Source organism: Cydia splendana, chromosome 26 (assembly GCF_910591565.1).
Source record: "Cydia splendana chromosome 26, ilCydSple1.2, whole genome shotgun sequence".
NCBI lineage: Eukaryota > Metazoa > Arthropoda > Insecta > Lepidoptera > Tortricidae > Cydia > Cydia splendana.
Window position 1 is genome coordinate 2189743 of NC_085985.1, and position 22226 is coordinate 2211968.

Below are 22226 nucleotides of genomic sequence, written 5' to 3' on the forward strand. Positions count from 1 at the left end.
TTTGGTCAAATGTGATAATAATCATTGTAGGACATCTTAAAATAAATAGCACTCTGACTTAATAATTTCAATTTTTTTACTCATATGAACACAGTACATCAACGGAAATTCATTTTTAACAAAACAACACCAGTCCTTCGGTGCATTGCCAGTCCTTCGGCAGATACCAGACCCTCGTCAGAAGTAACCATCTCAGCCGCGTAAGTGCTACTCCTTGCAAAGAGCATTCTGCACATAAAAGGCAGACCACGTGCACCTCTTACATGCTCCGGCACTTCTGATGCGGTCACTAAACAATACCCAGTCCATCTAAAGCAAAACATTAGTGCCCAGTCCATCGGGCGTGCCTTCAGTCCATCGAAAGCAAAATAGTAGTGCCCAGTCCATCGGGCGTGCCTTCAGTCCATCGAAAGCAAAACAGTAGTGCCCAGTCCATCGGGCTTGCCTTCAGTCCATCGAAAGCAAAACAGTAGTGCCCAGTCCATCGGGCTTGCCTTCAGTCCATCGAAAGCAAAACAGTAGTGCCCAGTCCATCGGGCTTGCCTTCAGTCCATCGAAAGCAAAACAGTAGTGCCCAGTCCATCGGGCGTACTTTCAGTCGGTCGAAAGCAAAAACAAAGTTAAGAGTGAATTCCAAAAAGAAAATAAAAACAAGCATTTAAAACATGTTACTCAGAACCATTGGTACTATCAGCGTTAACCGATCGACTGAAACTGAACATTACTGATAAAAATCACTAAAGGTCACTTTCTACTTTAGCTTTTAACAACAGAAACTCGAGCTCAACACTTCTATACAGAAGTAAAACATCTCAAAATAATCCCAACAAAATGGGAACTGCTCACCAGATTAATAAAGCATGATGCACGCGTTCCAGTCAAAGGTGGTGGTGAAGTCCGACCCAAGCACGAAGGCTGATGCTTTCCGCCTTGCAGTTGCCGTTGCTGCGGCAGATGGCGAGATGCACGATGTAGTTTAACATAGCTGGCTGTTACTGAAATCATCATTAGCACGGCATCAGGTTTATCATGTAAGCAGGATAAACTCAAAGGTTTATTAAATGCAATGTAGCAGACACAAAAAAACATGTTTCCAATGTATACGGGACTTCAAAATTCTCAGAATAAAATTTAAACTTCAATGAGTGCGTTTTATTTCATTCTATGAACAAACAAACATGTGTTCCAAAAATAAGTAACACGGTAAAATGGGCCAATACCAAAAGTGACAGCTTATTAGTTACGTTCGACTGTTATGCTTCGCCATTACACTCAAAATAAAATTCACTAATAAACAATTAGAACGAAACGTGTCCTTTTATTTCCAAATCTCCAGAACAGACGATACTGCACAGCTGCTTCTGTGTTACAGGTGTGATGGCGTGTGTAAGTTGTCTCTGCTCAGGTTGCAGCACACTGTAACATTAATTTTCATATGCGTAGCTCATGCTTTCATAGTATGCACGATTTGTGATCTATCACGGCATTACGGGCAATAATTTGTAGCAATTTTACTAATTACTAAACAGGATTACAGGAGGAATTACAGGATCAATTTCTAACGATGCATTGTATTTTCAAAAAAAAATATTTTTGAGGGTAGAAGCACAAGTGAGCGATGAAATAATATCACGTCGTGATAGCCGATATTTGGTTGTAATTAGCAACATGGATTTCACTTCAAAATAATTCAAGATCACTTAGATTTAAATGGATTATAAAAATTAATTGTATCTTCATAAAAAATCAATTATTGAGGGTAGATTCACAAGTGAGCGATAAAATAATATCACGTCGTGATAGCCGATATTTGATTGTAATTAACAAGATGGATTTCACATCAAAATAATTCAAGATCACTTAGATTTAAATGGATTATAAAAATTAATTGTATTTTCATGAAAAATCAATTATTGAGGGTAAATTCACAAGTAAGCGATGAAATAATATCACGTTGTAATAGCTAATACTCGGTTTTAATTAACAGTATGGATTTCAAATCAAAATAACTCAAGATCGCTTCGATTTAAATGGATTACAAAAATGAATTACAAAGAAACGTAACGATCCCAGAGATGACGTCACGTAACGACCGCTATGCTCGACTGCCTCAATCACAATTTTATTCACATTTTCACAATAATTCTCACCAAATAACAATGAATTACACTCACCTTTCAATCAAGGTTAGACACGTGAGCTTACCATTACCACGTGTCCAGATTATGGAATGTAGGTCACCAGAAATACACCACGCTCCCAGGTAGCTGTGTAAGCAATACATGATACCTTGACAATCCCACTTGCTGATATCGAATACCGATGGTCCTAAAGGCGGTGGGCGCGTGGGGGTAGTACGATAATGTATTACTTCACAGCTAAACCAGTATGCTACCATTGCTACCAGTGCATGAAATAAACATACTGACTCGTTAACCATACTAGTGCCTACTATATTTCAGAACTAAATGATAAAAAGAACTAATTGCTATTAAGATGTTGACTGGTAAAATTGAAAATAAAAAGATCACATGAAACCGTTCAAATCTTTATTTAAGTCAAACTAGGCCGGCTCAAACCCTAACCCCTGACCTGAGAAGATTTAGCCCAATATGGGACCGGCAACAAACTCAAGAGGGACATATCTTTTCAAAACAACACATAACACATCCTTTCTTTATTTCACAAAAGTAAGCTTCTAATGAAACATAAGAAATCAAAATAACACTTGAAATAAAACACTTAGCTAAATGGTTAAAGAACGCGGGATTCTATAAGCTATCAGAATAATCCTTCAGGTATAAACCTTCAGGAACGTAGCGAGTTAGGCACGAGGTTGGCTAACGAGTACGTCCGATCTCTAGCGCGGTCCGATCAAGAAGAACTACCAGCGGCGGAGCCTCTCCGCTCCCGCCTCAGTCAAGTTGGCAAACCTGCTCGACCAGTCTACCAACATACCGACAAAAACGCCAACTCGTGCCTACGCTCACTCGAGAGAAACCTCTCGACGTTCCAAAGCCTTCTACCTGTCATCTCAGTTCAACAACACGCCAATAGATGGCGTTACTCTCTACGCAACTTTATTTCAACAATGCGCCAATAGACGGAGTTACTCTCTACACAACTTTATTTATTTTGTTACAACCAAATAATACGTAGCTCAACATTGCTAATCGATTTTATACAGGCGTCTAAAATAATGAACTATAACGCTGCAATACGTCTTTCTGGTGTCAGGGTCCGACATGTATATGTATATGTATGTGTAATTTTAAATCTATATATATAGAACAAAGTCGTGTTTGTTCCAGCACCCATAACCCGAGAACGGCTGGACCGATTTTCATGGTTTTTGATTTGTTGGATTAGTCTTGGCCCAGAATAGCAGAATAACTGTTAAAACCATTGAACAAATTTACATAAACAAAATAATGAAAGAAAAATCATTCCCATACAAAATGTTCCTAGGTATCGCACAGGCCTGTCAAACATTTGATGTTCATCCCGTCGATACGGTAAACTCTTACCTCATATTAAAGAACGTATTTAAAAAAGGGTTTCGAATCGACAAAATATATCCACAATATTAGGATTACGCCGTATTTGAGATTTTAAAATTGTAAAATAGTGACAGTAATGACAACGGATTGACATATTTATATTTATGCATGTACTATAGTGATGAGGCTAACCATAAGGTTACAGCACGTTTGTCAAATGTAGCGATTATAAAAGAATTAGTCCAATCGATTTTACTGACGATTTTTGCAACTTTGTAATATTAAATAACCTTTTTTTCACAACGAATTTCATTTTATTGTCATTTGGTTTTTGTTTTAATTGTATAGTCTTTTAGTCGATTTTCATCAACTTACGGAAATGTCATATGAATCTAAACGACAGACTTGACCACAGATGAGTATTAATCGAATAACTTTTTATTCGACTATAATTAATCGAATAAAAAAAGTTAATAGTCAAATTTAATCGTCGATTAAATTATTCGCGAGTAATTTAGTCGACCTAACATACGATTGAAATTGAATTAATCTGAATATTAATCGACTAAATTTTCGATTAAATCTCGATTGAAAGTTGACAGGGGGTCATTTTTGTACGTAAAAAACCGGGCAAGTGCGAGTCGGACTCGCGCACGAAGGGTTCCGTACCATAATGCAAAAAACGGCAAAAAAAGAAACGGTCACCCATCCAAGTACTGACCCCGCCCGACGTTGCTTAACTTCGGTCAAAAATCACGTTTGTTCTATGGGAGCCCCACATAAATCTTTATTACAAGCGTTTATTTAGTTTCACCTGACCGTTGTCTGTCTGTCTGTCTGTCTGTGTGTAATCAAATCTTGCAAGTTAAATTTAATCCACTTCCCGGTTTCCGATTGAGCTGAAATTTTGCATGCATGTATAAATCGGATGACAATGCAATATTATGGTACCATCGAGCTGATCTGATGATGGAGACAGGAGGTGGCCATAGGAACTCTGTGATGAAACTACGTAACCTAATTGTGTTAGGGGTTTTTAGAATTGTCTCGATGAGTATTAGTTGTCTGTCGTAAGAAAAGTTCAGTCAGCGATAAAAGCTTGTACCAAAAATGAAATTTTTGCCAAAAACTTATTTTATTCTGTTTTTAGTATTTGTAGTTATAGCGGCAACAGAAATACATCATCTGTGAAAATTTCAACTGTCTAGCTATCACGGTTCGTGAGATACAGCCTGGTGACAGACGGACGGACAGCGGAGTCTTAGTAATAGGGTCCCGTTTTACCCTTTGGGTACGGAACCCTAAAACAAAAGATGCCATGCCAGCCAAACACTTTGTCATAAAAGTCATCATGGGTGTCGTTTTATAGGTTTTAGGGATTGCCGGTTTCGAAAATGATTACTGTTTTAGAATCCAAGATGTCGACCGTGCACTTTGTCGTAAAAGTCGTCATGGATATCGTTTTATAGGTTTCAGGGAGTGCCGGTTTTGTAAATGATGACTGTTTTGGAATCCAAGATGTCTGCCGTGCACTTTGTCATAAAAGTCATCATGGGTGTCGTTTTATAGGTTTTAGGGAGTGCCGGTTTCGAAAATAATGACTATTTTGAAATCCGAGATGCCTACCGTGCACTTGATCATAAAAGTCGTCATGGATGTCGTTTTATAGGTTTTAGGGAGTGCAGAATTCGAAAATGATGACTGTTTTGGAATCCAAATATGTCTGACGTGCAGTTTGATATAAAAGTCATCATGGGTGTCGTTTTATAGGTTTAAGGGAGTGCCGGTTTCGAAAATAATGAATATTTTGGAATCCGAATGTCTACCGTGCACTTGATCATAAAAGTCGTCATTGATGTCGTTTTATAGGTTTTAGGGAGTGCAGAATTCGAAAATGATGACTGTTTTGGAATCCAAATATGTCTGACGTGCAGTTTGATATAAAAGTCATCAAGGGTGTCGTTTTATAGGTTTTAGGGTGTGCCGGTTTCGAAAATGATGACTATTTTGGAATCCGAGATGTCTACCGTGCACTTGATCATAAAAGTCGTCATGGATGTCGTTTTATAGGTTTTAGGGAGTGCAGAATTCGAAAATGATGACTGTTTTGGAATCCAAATATGTCTGACGTGTAGTTTGATATAAAAGTCATCATGGGTGTCGTTTTATAGGTTTTAGGGAGTGCCGGTTTCGAAAATAATGACTCTTTTGGAATCCAAGATATCTGCCGTGCACTTTGACATAAAAGTAGTAATGGAAGTCGTTTTATAGGTTTTAGGGAGTGCAGAATACGAAAATGATGACTGTTTTGGAATCCAAAATGTCTGCCGTGCACTTTGACATAAAAGTCATCATGGATGTCGTTTTATAGGTTTTAGGGACTGCAGAATTCGATAATGATGACTGTTTTGGAATCCAAGATATCTGCCGTGCACTTTGTCATAAAAGTCGTCATGGGTGTCGTTTTGTAGGTTTTAGGGAGTGCCGGTTTCTAAAATAATGACTATTTTGGAATCCAAGATGTCTGCCGTGCGCTTTGTCATAAAAGTCGTCATGGGTGTCGTTTTATAGATTTTAGGGAGTCCCGGTTTCGAAAATATTGACTATTTTGGAATCCAAGATGTCTGCCGTGCACTTTGTCATGAAAGTCGTCATGGGTGTCGTTTTATAGGTTTCAGGGAGTGCAGAATTCGAAAATAATGATTATTTTGGAATCAAAGATGTGTGTAATGATAATTTGAAAAATTCGCGTTATATTCCACAAGCTTATTTGAATGCAAGACATTGACATTATTTTAGTATAATGTTGCCTGTTTCGTACAAGTCATATAATAGTGAACCGATACAACAGATACTAACCGAAAAAAATTTAGGTACGTATACGTATTTGTTGATATAATGCCTGTAATACAATGATTGTATAATCCATATTTAACGTGCAAAAAAAAATGCATACATGTACCTAGGTGAAACGAAGTTCACCGGGTCAGCTAGTAATTTATATTCCGGAATAGGCAATTTATGTATTCATTTATTTTTTTGGGTTTTTTCAATGTTAAATCATATTAACAATATTGTACTCTTATTATCAGTTTAAACCCGCATCTTCTTTTATCTACTGCATAACTTGGTATTTATATCATATTATAAAATTGCTGGCTTACCAGTGAGCTTAATTTATATTTATATTACTTTTTTTTGATAATTTGATTCATTGCATAAGTTTGTATTTTTGTTGTTTTATAAATTAATAGCTAAACATTAATATATAATCAGTATTTTATAAGTTGCAAGACCCCTACTTGTAATGCATGTCATAAGTTACAAAATGTTAGGTATTGGGTCCGGTGACTACCCAATGGTATAATTATTAATTGCTGTAATTATATACATCAATTAATATAATATTATCAAAAAACATAAGGCCATCACGATAGTGAGCCAGTACCGTAGCCTATGGTCGCTTAAAACTAAATATATGTTGCTTGTTTACAATTACAGACTCACATGCAATTACAGACTCTAAGTTGCACGATTTACATTATTAGATTATTAATAAAAAACATTTGTATGTTCTAAGTTCTAAGTGACCTAAATTTTGCCTACTTCAGTCAAATTGTTATTTAAAAACTAACCATCCTCTAGTGTGAAATAAATAGTCATATCTTCTTCTACATTTATTCTACATTTATAAGGTAGACATTATATAGTGTTAGAAGACATAGAGAACGTTTTTCAAACATACAGCTTAATTTCATAATGAATTATAGCAAAATAACTAGAAAAGTTTCTGAGAACCGTCATCACCATACACATGAAATCATCACCGGTCGTCATTTTTTCCCCGTGATGATGGGTATGGTGTTGACGATTTGAGAGTTTCTTGTTTTTATTTCTAGAATACGAATAATAGTAGTTAATGTCTATGCTACACAATATACTTCATGTAGTTTGCCATTCATTTCAATAATTATTTCTAATATATCATTTGTAACTTTTTTAAACCAAAGCATAACGGTGATGATGCTCTGTTGTGACAAACTACGTTTTACAAATTTGTTCGTAATATTTCTCACGATTCAATGATGTGACTTTATAGTGAAATCATTTTTGGCATTCTATATTAAAGTGAAAAATAGGGCAAGGACCTTTAGCGGTATTTCGTTGTTCATACACGGAGATAAGCTCACATTGACATTACCATGACGGTGTTGACGAATATTTGTGACAAAATTTTAAATATTTTTAAATGTACTTTCTCGGTGAAGGAATTATTGCATATTTTTTCATGTGTTAAACAACAACATGGAAAAGATATAAGTAAAAGAAAAATCGCAATCGTACGATAAGTATGCTATAATTTTCACTGTAAACAAAAAGGTTCAGATTTTTCCGGTAGACGGTGATGACTTTACACACATAAAAATTTTATATAAAAAAAACTATTAAGTTATTGGAGATGGTAATTGAAGGAACATGAAGATAATAGTTCTTAAAAATATATAAAAAAGTTGCAACTCGCACAACCTACTAGTTTTTTTTTATAAAGACCGAACCATAAGTTTTCGCAGGATTTTGAAATCCACCCCGCGACATCTAATGTCATGGCTCCTCTACACTATGGCCCATCATAGTGGTCCACTAGAATGGGCCAACGTGTAGAGAGGATAGTGGAGTCGGATGGCTTATGGCGCGGCGAAGCCATTGACCACCACTACTCCCTGCACGTTGGCCCATCATAGTGTCCCACTATCATCATCATCGTCTCATCGTGTAGAGGAGCCATCAAGTAGCAGTACTGATAAACTTAAATGACGACAAAAAGCCGGACAAGTGCGAGTCGGACTCGCCCACCGAGGGTTCCGTACTTTTAAGTATTTGTTGTTATAGCGGCAACAGAAATACATCATCTGTGAAGATTTCAACTCTCTAGCCATCACGGTTCGTGAGATACAGCCTGGTGACAGACGGACGGACAGCGGAGTCTTAGTAATAGGGTCCGTTTTACCCTTTGGGTACGGAACCCTAAAAAGACAACTGCCTAATCGTGTCACATGCACGCTGCCGATTGCTGCCAATCCTTTACAGAACTATACACTAAAACCCACAAAGATTCAAAGGAACCATGATAAAATGCTTCTAAAACGGAGAAGCGTATTGACCGTAAAAAATCAAAGACGAATCGGTAAAACTACAGGGAAGGGCCGAAATAATTTAATTTGCGACCTATATCTTAGGCCTCATACTAAGGGCGATTGTGCACTACAATGAATTTTACTGTCCGGCAGTCCGAGTTTTTATGGTCCGATATGGCATGAAAAAAACGGATGATTGGCTTGTGCACTTATCCGTCTTTTTACTCGCAGGTGCGGCGCAGTGGCATGTACAGTCACCAGCAATAATATGTTACACAACATAGGCCGCAAAAATATCTGATACCATCTTATTTATAGAGCCATAAGAGCGTGTCACATATTTTTGCGGCCTTCGCAGAGTAACATATTATTGCTGGTGACTGTACACACACCCACCCTAGCCCGCCCCCGCCCGGCCAAGTCATGAATAATACTAATTCCAGACGCAGTGCACAAGCATAAACACGTTTTTCATAGCTGTCATCTCGGACCGGAAAAAAACTGTTCGGAATGGGGAAAAGTAAAATGTCGGACGGTAAAATTACGTCTAGTGCACAAGCTACTATATATATATATAGTTGGTCAAGCAGATCTTGTCAGTAGAAAAAGGCGGCAAATTTGAAAAATGTAGGCGCGAAAGGATATCGTCTCATAGAAAATTTGAATTTCGCGCCTTTTTCTACTGACAAGTTTTGCTTGACCATCTATACATTTAATGGCGTGCCATATCGGACCGTAAAAACTCGGACTGCCGGACAGTAAAATTCATTGTAGTGCACGATCGCCCTAACGAGCGCTTTTTCAATGCGCGTTAAAAAGCGCTTGAATCCGTCTGCACGCTAAATTAGATTTAACGACCAATGCTTAAAGTCGAAAATCCAACAACGCTTAAATAAAATTGTCAATTTAAAAAAATAAAAATAAACTATTTCCCGCTATTAAAAAAAAGTTGTGAACAACGCTTATTGAAACAACAATGAATTCACATTCACACGGGCGCTTTTACAACGCGCGTTAAAAAAGCGTTGGAATGACATAAATAGATACATGTGTATTTATTCACACAACGGCGGTGGCGCTTTTAATCAAGCGTTGTTGGATTTTCGACTTTAAAACTTGGTCGTTGAATCATTTTTAGAGTGCGGGCAAATTCAAGCGCTTTTTTAACGCGCGTTGTAAAAGCGCCCGTGTGAATGAGGGCTTAACAATTCCACTGCCATCGTGTGAATAAATACACATGTATCCATTTGTGTCATTCGAACGCTTTTGTAACGCGCGTTGTAAAAGCGCTCGTGCATTGAGGCCTTACCTTGTCAGAGCGTTTTCACCAAAGAACACATGAATAAAAAGGTGTACCTTGAAAATCTACTTAAATCGGAACGCATCATAGTAAATGCCAAACCAGAACTGTCAAAATTGACATTATAAATAACCTCCAAAGATTACAAAATTCACCGAGGAATCGAGGAATCACGAAAAATAACAATATATACATATTAAGAAAAGAGTTCTTTCGTAATTGCAAAGTAAAATATATAAAACAAACCAACAATATAATTAATAAGTACCTTCTATCACAAGACAATGAATATAGCTCGTACAATTTGCACAATTCGGAGCAAGAATGTCAGCAAAACAGTGTTCAGAAATTTTCGCATATCTTCGTCAAACTACGATTCAACACATGCATCGCAGCCTAAAGTGCAAGAAGAAAAGTACGACTTCGAAGACTTGAAGGTTATAGAGCGCGCGGAAACCAGAAAAGCTGCAATACCGCCTTTCATGAAGAATGTATTTGTATCTATATTTGATCGGGAGTTGCTCGCTTATCCCGAAATTTTAAACAAAGATGACAGTGAAGACTTGGACAAGAGAGTGTCTAGACTGCAGGCGGTGTTTGGGAACCCGGAGAAAACAAAAGAAGAGCGTAAAGAAGTGTTGAAACAGAACCAAATGTACGCCGCGCCTGTTGCTTTGACTCTGGGCGGGTTGGCGATGAATGTCACAGAGAGTATAAGGTATGTTTAAGCTATATATATATATATCTCATGGGGCAATCTTACACAAACCGACCTAGCCCCACAGTTGCCCACAGTAAGCTCAATAAGGTTTGTGTCATGGGTACTGGACAACATCATCATCATTGGCCTGTAACATCAATAAGATGATGGTTTAAACAGCGTCCATAAGAGTGTGGCACTTCCGCAAATGACTATTAACTCCAATGCGAGAGCGGCAGCCGCGACTGCATATTTGGCAGGAGAATGCTGTGCCCGGTGACGAAGGTGGAGAGCGGCGCACTGGTGTCTCAGTTCTCGCCTAGTGTGAAGAAGGCTAAACCACGCTTCATTGTGTGCAACTACCCCTTCACCCAGGGTTTTCCTCCAGTGGTCACGATCTTCAGCCTCCCTTTCCCAGTTGGTGGGAACGATCCGGAACGACAACATGTTAAATAATAAATAAATAAAATTGAACAAGTGTGAGTTGGACTCGCCCACCGAGGGTTCTGTATTGTTTTGTATTTGTTGTTATAGCAGCAACAGAAATACATCATCTATGAAAATTTCAACTGTCTAGCTATCATGGTTCATGAGATACAGCCTGGTGACAGACAGACAGACTAAATTGGAGTCTTAGTAATAGGGTCCCGTTTTTACCCTTAGGGCAGGGCTCTCCAAACCCCGGCCGGGCCAAAACCGGCCCGTGGGAGCCAGGCTGCAGGGGCTCAGCCCTAACAGCAGCAACCAGACTCGCACCCCCCCACGCCAAGTTTCTGAGGCGCAATATGGCCCTCAGGTAAAAAAGTTTGGAGACCCCTGCCTTAGGGTATGGAACCCTAACAATGTTGTGATGAACACACAAATTTTTTTTTTACCAGGATTTGAATCCAGGTCGTACTGCTTCGTAGGCAGGGTCACCACCGACTAGACTAGGAAGATGTTAACTATTATTTGTTAACTCTTGGGATATTTTCTAATTATCCGGTCCACCTCATTTTTATAAACATTGAGAGGGTAAAATTGCCTGTGAAGCATGGTCCTGGGTTCGAATCCCAGTAAGGGCATTTATTTGTGTGATGAATACAAATATTTGTTCCTGAGTCATGGGTGTTTTCTATGTATATAAGTATGTATTTATCTATATAAGTATTTATATCGTCGCCTAGCACCCATAGTACAAGCTTTGCTTAGCTTGGGGCTAGGTTGATCTGTGTAAGATGTCCTCTAATATTTAATTATTGACCGGAGCGTAGCGAAGGTCTACGTTTCGACTGGAGCATTTTGCTTTTGTATGTCCGGATGTTCTCCTCTACAGGTCGTAATTCTTAACCGAATCTCGTGAAATTTTGTGACTGGATTCTATGTCTAAATATTTTTTTTTTGTCCGTCCGGTTTTTTGATTTTTTTTTAAATGGCGGAGTTGTGATAGCTCGCGCCTAAACAAATAGTGGTATCGGTACCATACGAGTGTTTTCTTTTTGAGATATGTTTATAGATTAAATGGCCAAAAATTCAGAAAATTTATTTCGCTGGTTTCGAAGGTATGGAGATATTTAATTTTAACTAATTTTAATTTAAGAAGGAGTAGCTAAATTTCGTCAACCCATCTAAGAACTATTTGGCTCAGTTTGTAAACGTTCGCTTTTTCTGTTTGCACAGAGGGTCTGGGTTCGATCCCCAGTAATTGTATGCTGGGATATTATTATATAACTTTTTGTATTTTTTTACACATACATTTCGTATTGTTTTTTTTTTTAATTTACTATATTTAAAGCTCTTAGTACCATGTTATTTAAAGCTCTGCTCGCGAGGTCTACAGCTCACAGAGCCACTAGTTTATTTATTTATGTCTGCTTAAAATTACTACACCATAAAATTGTACTTAGTAAAATAATTGGTATTTTAATTCCCAATTCCCATTGATATCTTCAGATACCTAGAAACAATATCATCAGACCTACAACTGGGTCAGCAATTGAGCGACCACTGGGTAGCCCTGGAGGCTTTAAAGGCTGGTCTCCGATCAGAGCAGTTCCGGCAAATCCTGGATGACCTGGTCTCCGGAGAGCACATGGTTTCCCTGTGTGTAAAGGAGAAGCTTGCCGAGAGGATATCACAGGCTGATTTTAGGACCAATGCAGAGATGGATGGACAAGGTAGGTATACTACTTTTATCTTCTTCCTCGCGTTATCAGGCGTGGCTCACTCCGTGATTTCGTCGCTTTGCTACAGGTAGCTAAAAGTACATCCGTTCCACACCAGTTTTGGTGGCTAGCCATAAGCCGCGCGTGGCGCTGTCGCCACCTAGCGGCCATATCTGTCCTGATCGTAACAGACGCGTTTTGTTAGAGAATGAGTCTTCTGTACCTAGTACTATTATTTATGGCAGCACTACTCTAGCCACCCCAGCTCGTCCATGAAACCTAGCAGTGTCTTCAGGTTGCTAACTGCCTCCTTCAGTGTGCACGGAGTCCCTAGGTATTGGTTCCTGTATACCTTCTACCTGTAATGGCTCCTCTACACAATGGTCCAACGCCGGCCACTCCAAGGGACGCATTTATGCGTTAGAGGGAGCAAGTGATATTGCTATCTCATTCTACCGCATTGCTACGTCCCTTGGAGTGGCCGGCGTTGACCCATCGTGTAGAGGAGCCATAACAAGGGCCTACCGAGACGCGAAAATCGAAATTTAGTTATCTGCGCCTTTATCGCTCGAATATGGAAGAGTGATAGAGAGGTTAGATAACGAAATTTCGATTTTCTTGTTTAGCGGTAGACCCCCAGATTGTGATAGATAGTGGTAGCCTACGCAGGTTTGGGTAATATTCCCTATTATGTACATCGTTCTTTTCGATCCGCGATAACTCAAAATGTTGTCAGACTGACTAGACATGTTCTTACCGTGTACTCTCCCTTCATATGCAGAAATATACAATTAACTTTTTCTTTTTCTCTTAGCCTATTTGTATGTCCCACTGCTGGGCAAAGGCCTCTCCCCTGGTTCTCCATGACTCCCGATGTAGCGCTTCCTCCGGCCAGTTGTTAAGGAACAATTAACACATTCATTGCCAGCGACTCCCTAGGGAAGTTCACTGTTCGTAGGCGCTTTCCGCTACATACGGTTTTTCCCGTGTTATCGGCTACGCTCGTAGCGCGTAGCTCGGGCTGGCACTGAATGTGTTAACTTACTTAAAAAAAAAAAACAAGTGAATGAAAGGAGAGTTATCCTGAACACTATTGCAAATAGACGCGGAAAAATGATTGGACACTTAATACGACACGACCAGTTCTTTAAAACTATCCTGGAGGCGCGAATAGCCAGCGGGGTAGAGGAAAACCAAGACGCAGCTTTTTAGAACAAGTGAAAGAAAAAGTAAGGCTCGTGTCGTATAAAAAATTCAAAGACCTGGCGCAAGATAGGGATAGCTGGAAGATACTCCACCGACAAGAGAATATCTCTTAAGTTAATGATGATGATGAAAAAAACTTAACATACAAATGCTTGTCAAAAGTGTAATTTGCTTATTTCAGAAATATGGAGGATATCCGGTGAAAAAGTTTGCAGTGCCACCTCCGGCTACTTCTTAGTCCTGGGCAGCTCTGAAGCGGGCAGGATCCGAGCGTTCCTGGTGCACCCTGGCGCCGCGGGCGTGACGGCTACAGGGGACTTTGTCACCTTCCAGAAGACACCGGGTAACTCATCCTCTTCGTCGCGTTCCGGCATGTGTCGGCGGTATATGTCGTTGTCTGAGTACACAACACAAGCCTTCTTGAGCTTACCGTGGGGCTTAGTCAATTTGTGTAAATAATGTCATATAATATTTATTTATTTTGCCACGGCTCATGGGAGCCAGGGGTCCGCTTGACAACTAATCACAAGAATTGACGTAGGCACTTCGTTTTTACGAAAGCGACTGCCATCTCACCATCCAACCCAGAGGGGAAACTAGGCCTTATTGGGATTAGTCCGGTTTCCACATGATGTTTTCCTTCACCGAAAAGCAACTGGTAAATATCAAATGATATTTCGTACATAAGTTCCGAAAACTCATTGGTACGAGCCGAGGTTTGAACCCGCGATCTCCAGATTGCAAGTCGCACGCTCTTACCGCCAGGACTCCAGGGCTTCACACCGGGTAACGGTCACATTTTATATATGACTGATGACCTAGCCTAGTCGGTAGTGACCCTGCCTACGAAGCAGGAGGTTCCGAGTTCGAATCCTTGTAAGGCCATTTATTTGTGTTTATTACAAATATTTGTTCCTGAGTTATGGATGTTTTCTATGTATTTAAGTATTCACATATAACTATATAATATATATATCGTATTATTTTAGACAAAATCATTTTATTTATATACTCTTCCAGCTACGCCTCTCGACGAAGTGACAGAAGCGGCTCTAGCACAAATCCTGGGTGCGTCGCGGCTTCACACCGCGACGTTATGTCGCTGCAGCCTGCAGCGCGCCATGCTAGCAGCCACCGACTATATCAGAGACAGGGCTTTCAATGGTATGTTTTACTTTTACACACACTTCCAGCTACACCGCTCAGCGAAGTGAAGGAAACAGGACACTGCTAGCTACACCTCTCGAAGGGACAGAAGCGGCCCACGCACAAATCCTGGATGGGACAGGGCTTTCAATAGGGTATTTGACTGTATTTAAAATAAATTATTTTACACCATGCATGAAATAAAGCATCAGAAGATTAATAGAGAAACGTAGACAGCAGTTATTTTTAGACACATTCTATTTTGAAACCCGTATAAAACTATAAAGAGTAGGTAATTTGATTGTGACGTCACATTCTCGTTTTGACAGTACTAGTCAATTTAGTTTCTTTTTTCGAACTGTCAAAACGATTATGCTACTATGGAATTTATATGAAACACTAGCCTGTGACGTCACGACCCGTATAGTTTTATACGGGTTTTAAAATAGAAATTGTGTCTAAAAATAATTGTCTACGTTTCTCTATTTATCTCCTGGTGCTTTATTTAATGCATGGTGTAAAATAATTTATTTACAATACATATGGTGCTACTTTACTTCCCTAGGGCGGGATTAAGGACAATATGTGATTGTGTCAAAAATTAGAAGGGCCATATGTACTGTAAAACGTTGTACAATACACGTGCGAAAAGGCAATTTGCAACTCGTGTCCATTTAAAACACTCCCTTCGGTTGTGTTTCAATTTATCTCACCTCGTTGCGAATTTCCTACTTTTCGTACTTGTGTCGTAATGTACTGTTTAAATACAGTCAAATACCCGATAGTACCGTAAAACGGGGTGAGTAGGTTTCGCGGGGAGAGGTGGGTTATGAATGGGGAGAGAAGGTTTGAGAGGGGGGTGAGAAGGGATTTTAAGGCTACTGCTACAAAAATAATGTATTCCAATTTACAATGGAGCTATAGTAAAAAAAATCGATTCAACAATCTTCCAAAATCACCTTTGTATGAAAACCCCTCTCACCCCAAATACGAGGCACTACGGGGTGAGGTGGGTTTTCCTCTTTATCGTCAAAGTTATGAAATGGAACTACCCAAAATAAAATAAAAACTAAAATACAAACGTCCGGAACACTTATTATATACACCATTCAGTTTTCATAAGTAAAAATAAAATGTTATCGAGCTTTGAATTTCAGTTTTGACCCTACTCACCCCATTTTACGGTACGAGTAGTTTATGTAACTTCTACATACTCAAAGCCTAAAAGGCATTCAATAAAATACGAGTGAGAGTTTATGGAACTCACTCTCTGCTCGTTTTCACACGACACGAGCGTTTTATCCCTTTGACCATCAAATACGTAATATTCGTCCGAATATTCGGTTCGGTATTATCTGAGCCGAATATTCGTATTCGGCAAAGTCGATATTCGAATCTCTATGTTCAATGTTACAGGTAAGCCTCTATCCGAAATGCCAACGCTCCGTGCCACCATTGGTTCCACTCTGTTGGACATATACGCTTCAGAAAGTGCGGAGTATTTCACAGCTGGCCTACTAGACGGTTATCTCAACCCTGACGCTGAGATGGAGGTGGCTATGTGCAGGTAACAGCTATGAAAGATTACCATAAAAATGCTGGCTCTATAGTCTGTATCTTTCATCATAGGCCTTTCGTCTATAGCAGACGATTTATGGTGTAACACCGGAGAAACACCGTTTTTGGTGGCTGAATACCTACCACAGGTCTGACAAGAGAAGTTTGCGGAAACCGGTACTGAGACACCTTGTCGTCGTTTTTGCCTCTGGTCAGCGAGTGCGGCGAATCAGGTCTCATCACAAAACTTGCGACCCTCCACAACACGTTTGCGCCATTCCATCCGCTGTTCTGCGAGCCTCTCCCAGTCTCGGTGGTCGATATGGAAGGCAACCATGTCCCTCTTTGCGCAATCTTTAAACCGAAGCAATGGCCTCCCAACGTTACGTTTTGCATTCGCAACCGCACCATGAAGAACACGACGAGGTAATCGAGAGGGTGCCATCCTATGCACATGCCCTAGCCAACGCAAACGTCTCTGTTTGAGAAACTCGGTTAAGAGCCAACGGGAGTGGTCATTTCTCCATACAAACGTACTCGTCGTTTTCCTCCGTGGTTTTTGAAGCTAGAGCAATGATTTTTTCAACACAGATTAATATTGTCAATATCTGTGTCGGACCGTTTTGCTTTTTTTGATATTTTTGTTATTGAAGGCGCTAGAGCCCTTCAAAAATGGCCAAAATGGCCTAATTGACTATGCCGCAATGAGAGGCGTGGCATTCAAAACTGATATCAATTAGCCAAAAAAGCAAAACGGTCCGACACAGATAATTTCATAATCATTTAGATTTCCAAATTTGGTTACGATTGGTTAAGTTTTGGAGGAGGAAACAGAGGAGTACGAAACCTCGATTTTTGAGATTTTTACACAGGATTTTTCGCCTTGTCCTTATCGCACTACTTTTAGGTGCTGCTTCCGTTAGCGAGACGGGTATATTTACCTAAAATATTTAAAACTCAGCTCCTGTTTCGTCTTAAGCTAGGCAGCTGTGCAATATCTAGAACCCTTTCGTTTGTCAACCTGTCTTGCCATGATATTCCTAGGAATATCTGTATCTTTAGGTATTTAAATGAAAGTAAACAAACAATTTGTACATTTTCGGGTAGTTATAACATTTATTGGTTAACCAACCAAATACAAAACCGCCTGGATCTGTCACTGAACGACCTGACTTTAACCTACATTATTGGATCATGTAATGTTTTCATCTACCCTCAACTGGCTTAAGGAGCTGTTTGAGGGTAGATTTGTTTACTTTTATTTAAATACTTAAAGATACACCCCCTTATTCATAAACGCGCTACAAACCTAATAATCGTTTGTCTTTTCTGCCTTTTTGACTGTATTTGTAAGAAAGGGATAAAATATAATTTAACTAAATCAGGCCCGTAAAGTTTTAGGGACAGAGTATAAATGTAAAAAAAAAAACATTTATCTTGATATTTTCAGAAACTTCATAGCGTCCGCCGGGCTCGCCAGGAGTCTAGACCTCCTGTCTATTCCTCCATTGGAGAACCAAAAGGAATTCAGTCGGTACCTCGAGGATATGCGCCTGCTCACGTTCAGAGGAGAGAACAGAGATGGCGTTAATATATTCATTGGTAAGACATAAAATAAATCATTTAGCGTATATACGTCCCACTGCTGGGCACAGGCCTCCTCTCATGCGCGAGAGGGCTTGGGCTATAGTCCCCACGCTAGCCCAATGAGGATTGGGGACCTCACATAACCTTTGAATTTGTTCGCAGATGTATGCAGGTTTCCTCACGATGTTTTCCTTCATCGAAAAGCTAGTGGTAAATATCAAATGATATTTCGTGCATAAGTTCCGAAAAACTCATTGGTACAAGCCGGGGTTTGAACCCGCGACCTCCGATTTGAAAGTCGGACGTTATATCCACTGGCTCGGCCACCACCGCGTTATTCGTAACTGTCAAAATTTTGTTCTAAAGGGGCCACTGATTAACAGTCCGCGCGACAGTATCGGCCTGTCAGTTGTTCGGAACTGTCAAAATTTTGTTCTAATTGACAGGCCGATACCGTCCGGCGGACTGTTAATCAGTGGGCCCCTTAACTGACAGGCCGATACCATCCGGCGGACTGTTAATCAGTGGGCCCCTTTATAAACTAATATTGCTAATATATATCAAAAACATTACATTTCAGCTCTAAATGGTATCCACCACGCCGGCAAAGTGATGGCGGAAGAAATAAAGCAGATAAGGAACCCGCTCTTCCATCCCAGTTTCATCGTTAAGAAAGTCTTCGCGAATCGTCACCAGGTAATTATCTTAGTAGGGTTAGGGTCTCCCCTGATATATCGACGCGCATTCGGCAAAAGCCGATAGGAAAAAGCTTTATGTCCACGCAATAAGAGCGAAAAAGCCGTCGACGCGTCGGCAGGCGCCGGCCGATGCGAGCCGAGCCGAACGACGACGTTTTCGCTCTTATTGCATGGACATAAAGCTTTTTCCTATCGGCTTTTGCCGAATGCGCGTCGATATATCAGGGGAGACCCTTATTCGTCAATTACTGGCCACTGTTTACTAACTGGCCACCCTGAACTAAAAATGAATTCTATTCTCCTATAAACAGAATTCATTTTAGTATAATCTTCCTCGCGTTGTCCCGGCATTTTGCCACGGCTCATGGGAGCCTGGGGTCCGCTTAACTAATCCCATAATTTGACATAGGCACTAGTTTTTACGAAAGCGACCGCCATCTGACCTTCCAACCCAGAGGGGAAACTAGGCCTTATTGGGATTAGTCAGGTTTCCTCGCGATGTTTTGTTTTGTAATTGGTCGGTTAACCAATAAATGTTATAACTACCCGAAAATGTACAAATTTATTGTTTACTTTTATTTAATTACCTAAAGACAATAGAGTCAAAAATAACTACACGACAGATAACTTCTGCAGTATCAACAGAAAACCTTGATTATTATAGAGATTGATTATATACAGAAAACGGTCTTCTAGCCTAGTCGGTAGGGACCCTGTCTACGAAGCAGGAAGTCCCGGGTTCGAATCCCGGTAAGGGCATTTATTTGTGTGTTCATCAAAAATATATGTTCCTGATTTATGGATGTTTTCTATGTATATTATTATATATGTGTGTATATTATATATATCGTCGTCTATACCCACAACACAAGCCTTATTGAGCTTACTGTGTGTGTCGATCTGTGTAAAATTATCCTATAATATTTATTTATTTATTTATATTTATTTATTATTTTTTGACGATAATTTTGTTTTCAGGAAAAAGACGATCCCAAGTTGAATCTCTACTTGGCTGAGCATTTACATCCTTCGCTCCGACCGGCCGCCGAGCAGCTAGAATACAGTGTGCTAAGAATGAGGTTCGCGTGTGAAACTATCATGGCGCGGCATGGGAACAAAGTTGGAGAGGCGTTCACGTGAGTTAATTAATTCATTCATTCATATGCCATTCTCTCATAGTTCATTCGGTCATTCACGGTCATTCGGTCATTTAAGTGATGTGTATATAATATTGTAATTGTGTAATATTGTATACCCGAACAGGGTAGCTGTTGTGACTATGTATCATTTTAACATCTTGTTTGACACGGTAAACAATAAACTTATTCTTATTCACTCATCAATCATTCATTCATATGCCATTCTCTCAGAGTTCATTCGGTCATTCACTCATCAATCATTCATACATGCCAATCTCTCATAGCTCAGTTTATCCATTCTTCCATTCGTCATTCACGTTCCCCCATTCATCATTCACTCATTCCTCCATTGGTTATTCATTCACAAAACAATCCTTCATTCATTCATTTATCCACTAACCATTCTTTCAATTATCCATTCATTTGTCTATTGGATCATTCCCACATTTATCCGGTCAGCATACAGCCATTCACCATTCGTTCCTTTATACCCGATCACTCATTCCATCGTCTCTTTGACCGGCCGCCGAGCAGCTAGAGTATAGTGTGCTGAGAATGAGGTTCGCGTGTGAAACTGTCATGGCGCGGCACGGGAACAAAGTTGGAGAGGCGTTCACGTGAGTTCATTCAGTCATTCAATCGCTCATTCATCCATTCATTCATGCATGTTTCTATTCGTAATTTTCGTTCCTCCATTCATTCTTGGTTACTTATCACGCTTTCATCCATTCATTCGTCTATTTAACATTCACTCATTCATCTAATCATCATTAATTTTTCATATATTCAAGACTCAATGTTTGTTGCAGTGAACTGAACAGACTGGCGGAGGCTGCGACAGAGGTCCTCGTCATGACTGCCGTCCTAGCTAGAGCTTCAAGGTACGGTCAACATTCTAAACATACAGAATGATTGAAAAGCCGGCCAAGTGCGAGTCGGACTCGCGCACGAAGGGTTCCGTACCATAATGCAAAAAAAAAAAACGAAAAAAAAGCAAAAAAAAAACGGTCCCCCATCCAAGTACTGACCACTCCCGACGTTGCTTAACTTTGGTCAAAAATCACGTTTGTTGTATGGGAGCCCCATTTAAATGTTTATTTTATTCTGTTTTTAGTATTTGTTGTTATAGCGGCAACAGAAATACATCATCTGTGAAAATTTCAACTGTCTAGCTATCACAGTTCGTGAGATACAGCCTGGTGACAGACGGACGGACGGACGGACGGACGGACGGACGGACGGACGGACGGACGGACGGACGGACGGACAGCGAAGTCTTAGTAATAGGGTCCCGTTTTACCCTTTGGGTACGGAACCCTAAAAACATGATTTTAGCCTCTGAGGGCCTACCGCGAACCACGTTCTCTTACCGCTAGGCCACCAGCGTTTATTTTATTATTATTTTTTATAACATATGTGTCTTTAACAGATCTTACTGCATTGGAGTACGCAACGCAGAATTAGAAATGAAACTAGCCGCATGCTTCGTTGAACAATCCAGGGATCGAGTGCGAAAACTCATAAAAGAACTAGATGACGGGGAATTTATTAACTTAGACCATTTCAAACTGCAGTTTGGCAAGAGAGTCCTTGATACCAAGTCAGCTGTGGTTGAGAAGGCGACTACTAGAGTGTTTTGGTAGAATATTTAAAATAAATGTTATAAATTATTACTTGACTTTTCTTTTATTAACCTTTCATAGGTATGTGTGGTGATCAAAAACCTCGGTCAGGATCCTTATTATATAGGGTAGGTACCTCTTCGGAGCTGATGGTCCGTTTTTGGAGGTTTAACCTTTTCGACGCCGTGTCAAACACAAAAGCTATCACGCGGACGCCACGTCACCGAAGTGGCAAAACAAAATTGAACTTTATGCATATGCACGTAGGTCTATGTTGCTCTGTGGCCTGTGAACGATTAATCGGTCTTTGGCGTTGAACCTGCGGTGCGGATATATCGGTCATTGGCGTCCAAAAGGTTAAAAATAGATAAATTGAGAGGTAAGTAATAAAAACACGGTAACATTTTTATATTTATTGTAATTATGCAATATAAGTAAGTAAACTGTATAGGTAAATAAGGTTTAGTCATACAATTATAGTGCATTGCAAAA

At 39.8% G+C, this 22226-nt stretch overlaps 1 protein-coding gene across 2 annotated transcripts; it reads left to right on the forward strand.

The window, feature by feature from the left end:
- The first annotated feature begins 10063 nt into the window (after window positions 1-10063).
- LOC134803511 (complex I assembly factor ACAD9, mitochondrial) lies at window positions 10064-21775 on the forward strand. 2 transcript variants are annotated; one of them, XM_063776309.1, is made up of 11 exons: window positions 10064-10653; window positions 12568-12791; window positions 14167-14328; window positions 15006-15149; window positions 16548-16698; window positions 18139-18290; window positions 18856-18971; window positions 19952-20052; window positions 20673-20729; window positions 20922-20993; window positions 21542-21775. In XM_063776309.1, exons 1-11 carry the CDS (start codon window positions 10220-10222, stop codon window positions 21753-21755), a joined length of 1827 nt encoding a protein of 608 aa, XP_063632379.1. In that variant the 5' UTR covers window positions 10064-10219; the 3' UTR covers window positions 21756-21775. The 2 variants fall into 2 exon arrangements, with proteins under 2 accessions (XP_063632379.1, XP_063632378.1); XM_063776308.1 differs by lacking the exon at window positions 20673-20729 and having other exon boundaries at window positions 19952-20109.
- The last annotated feature ends 451 nt before the right edge of the window (window positions 21776-22226 follow it).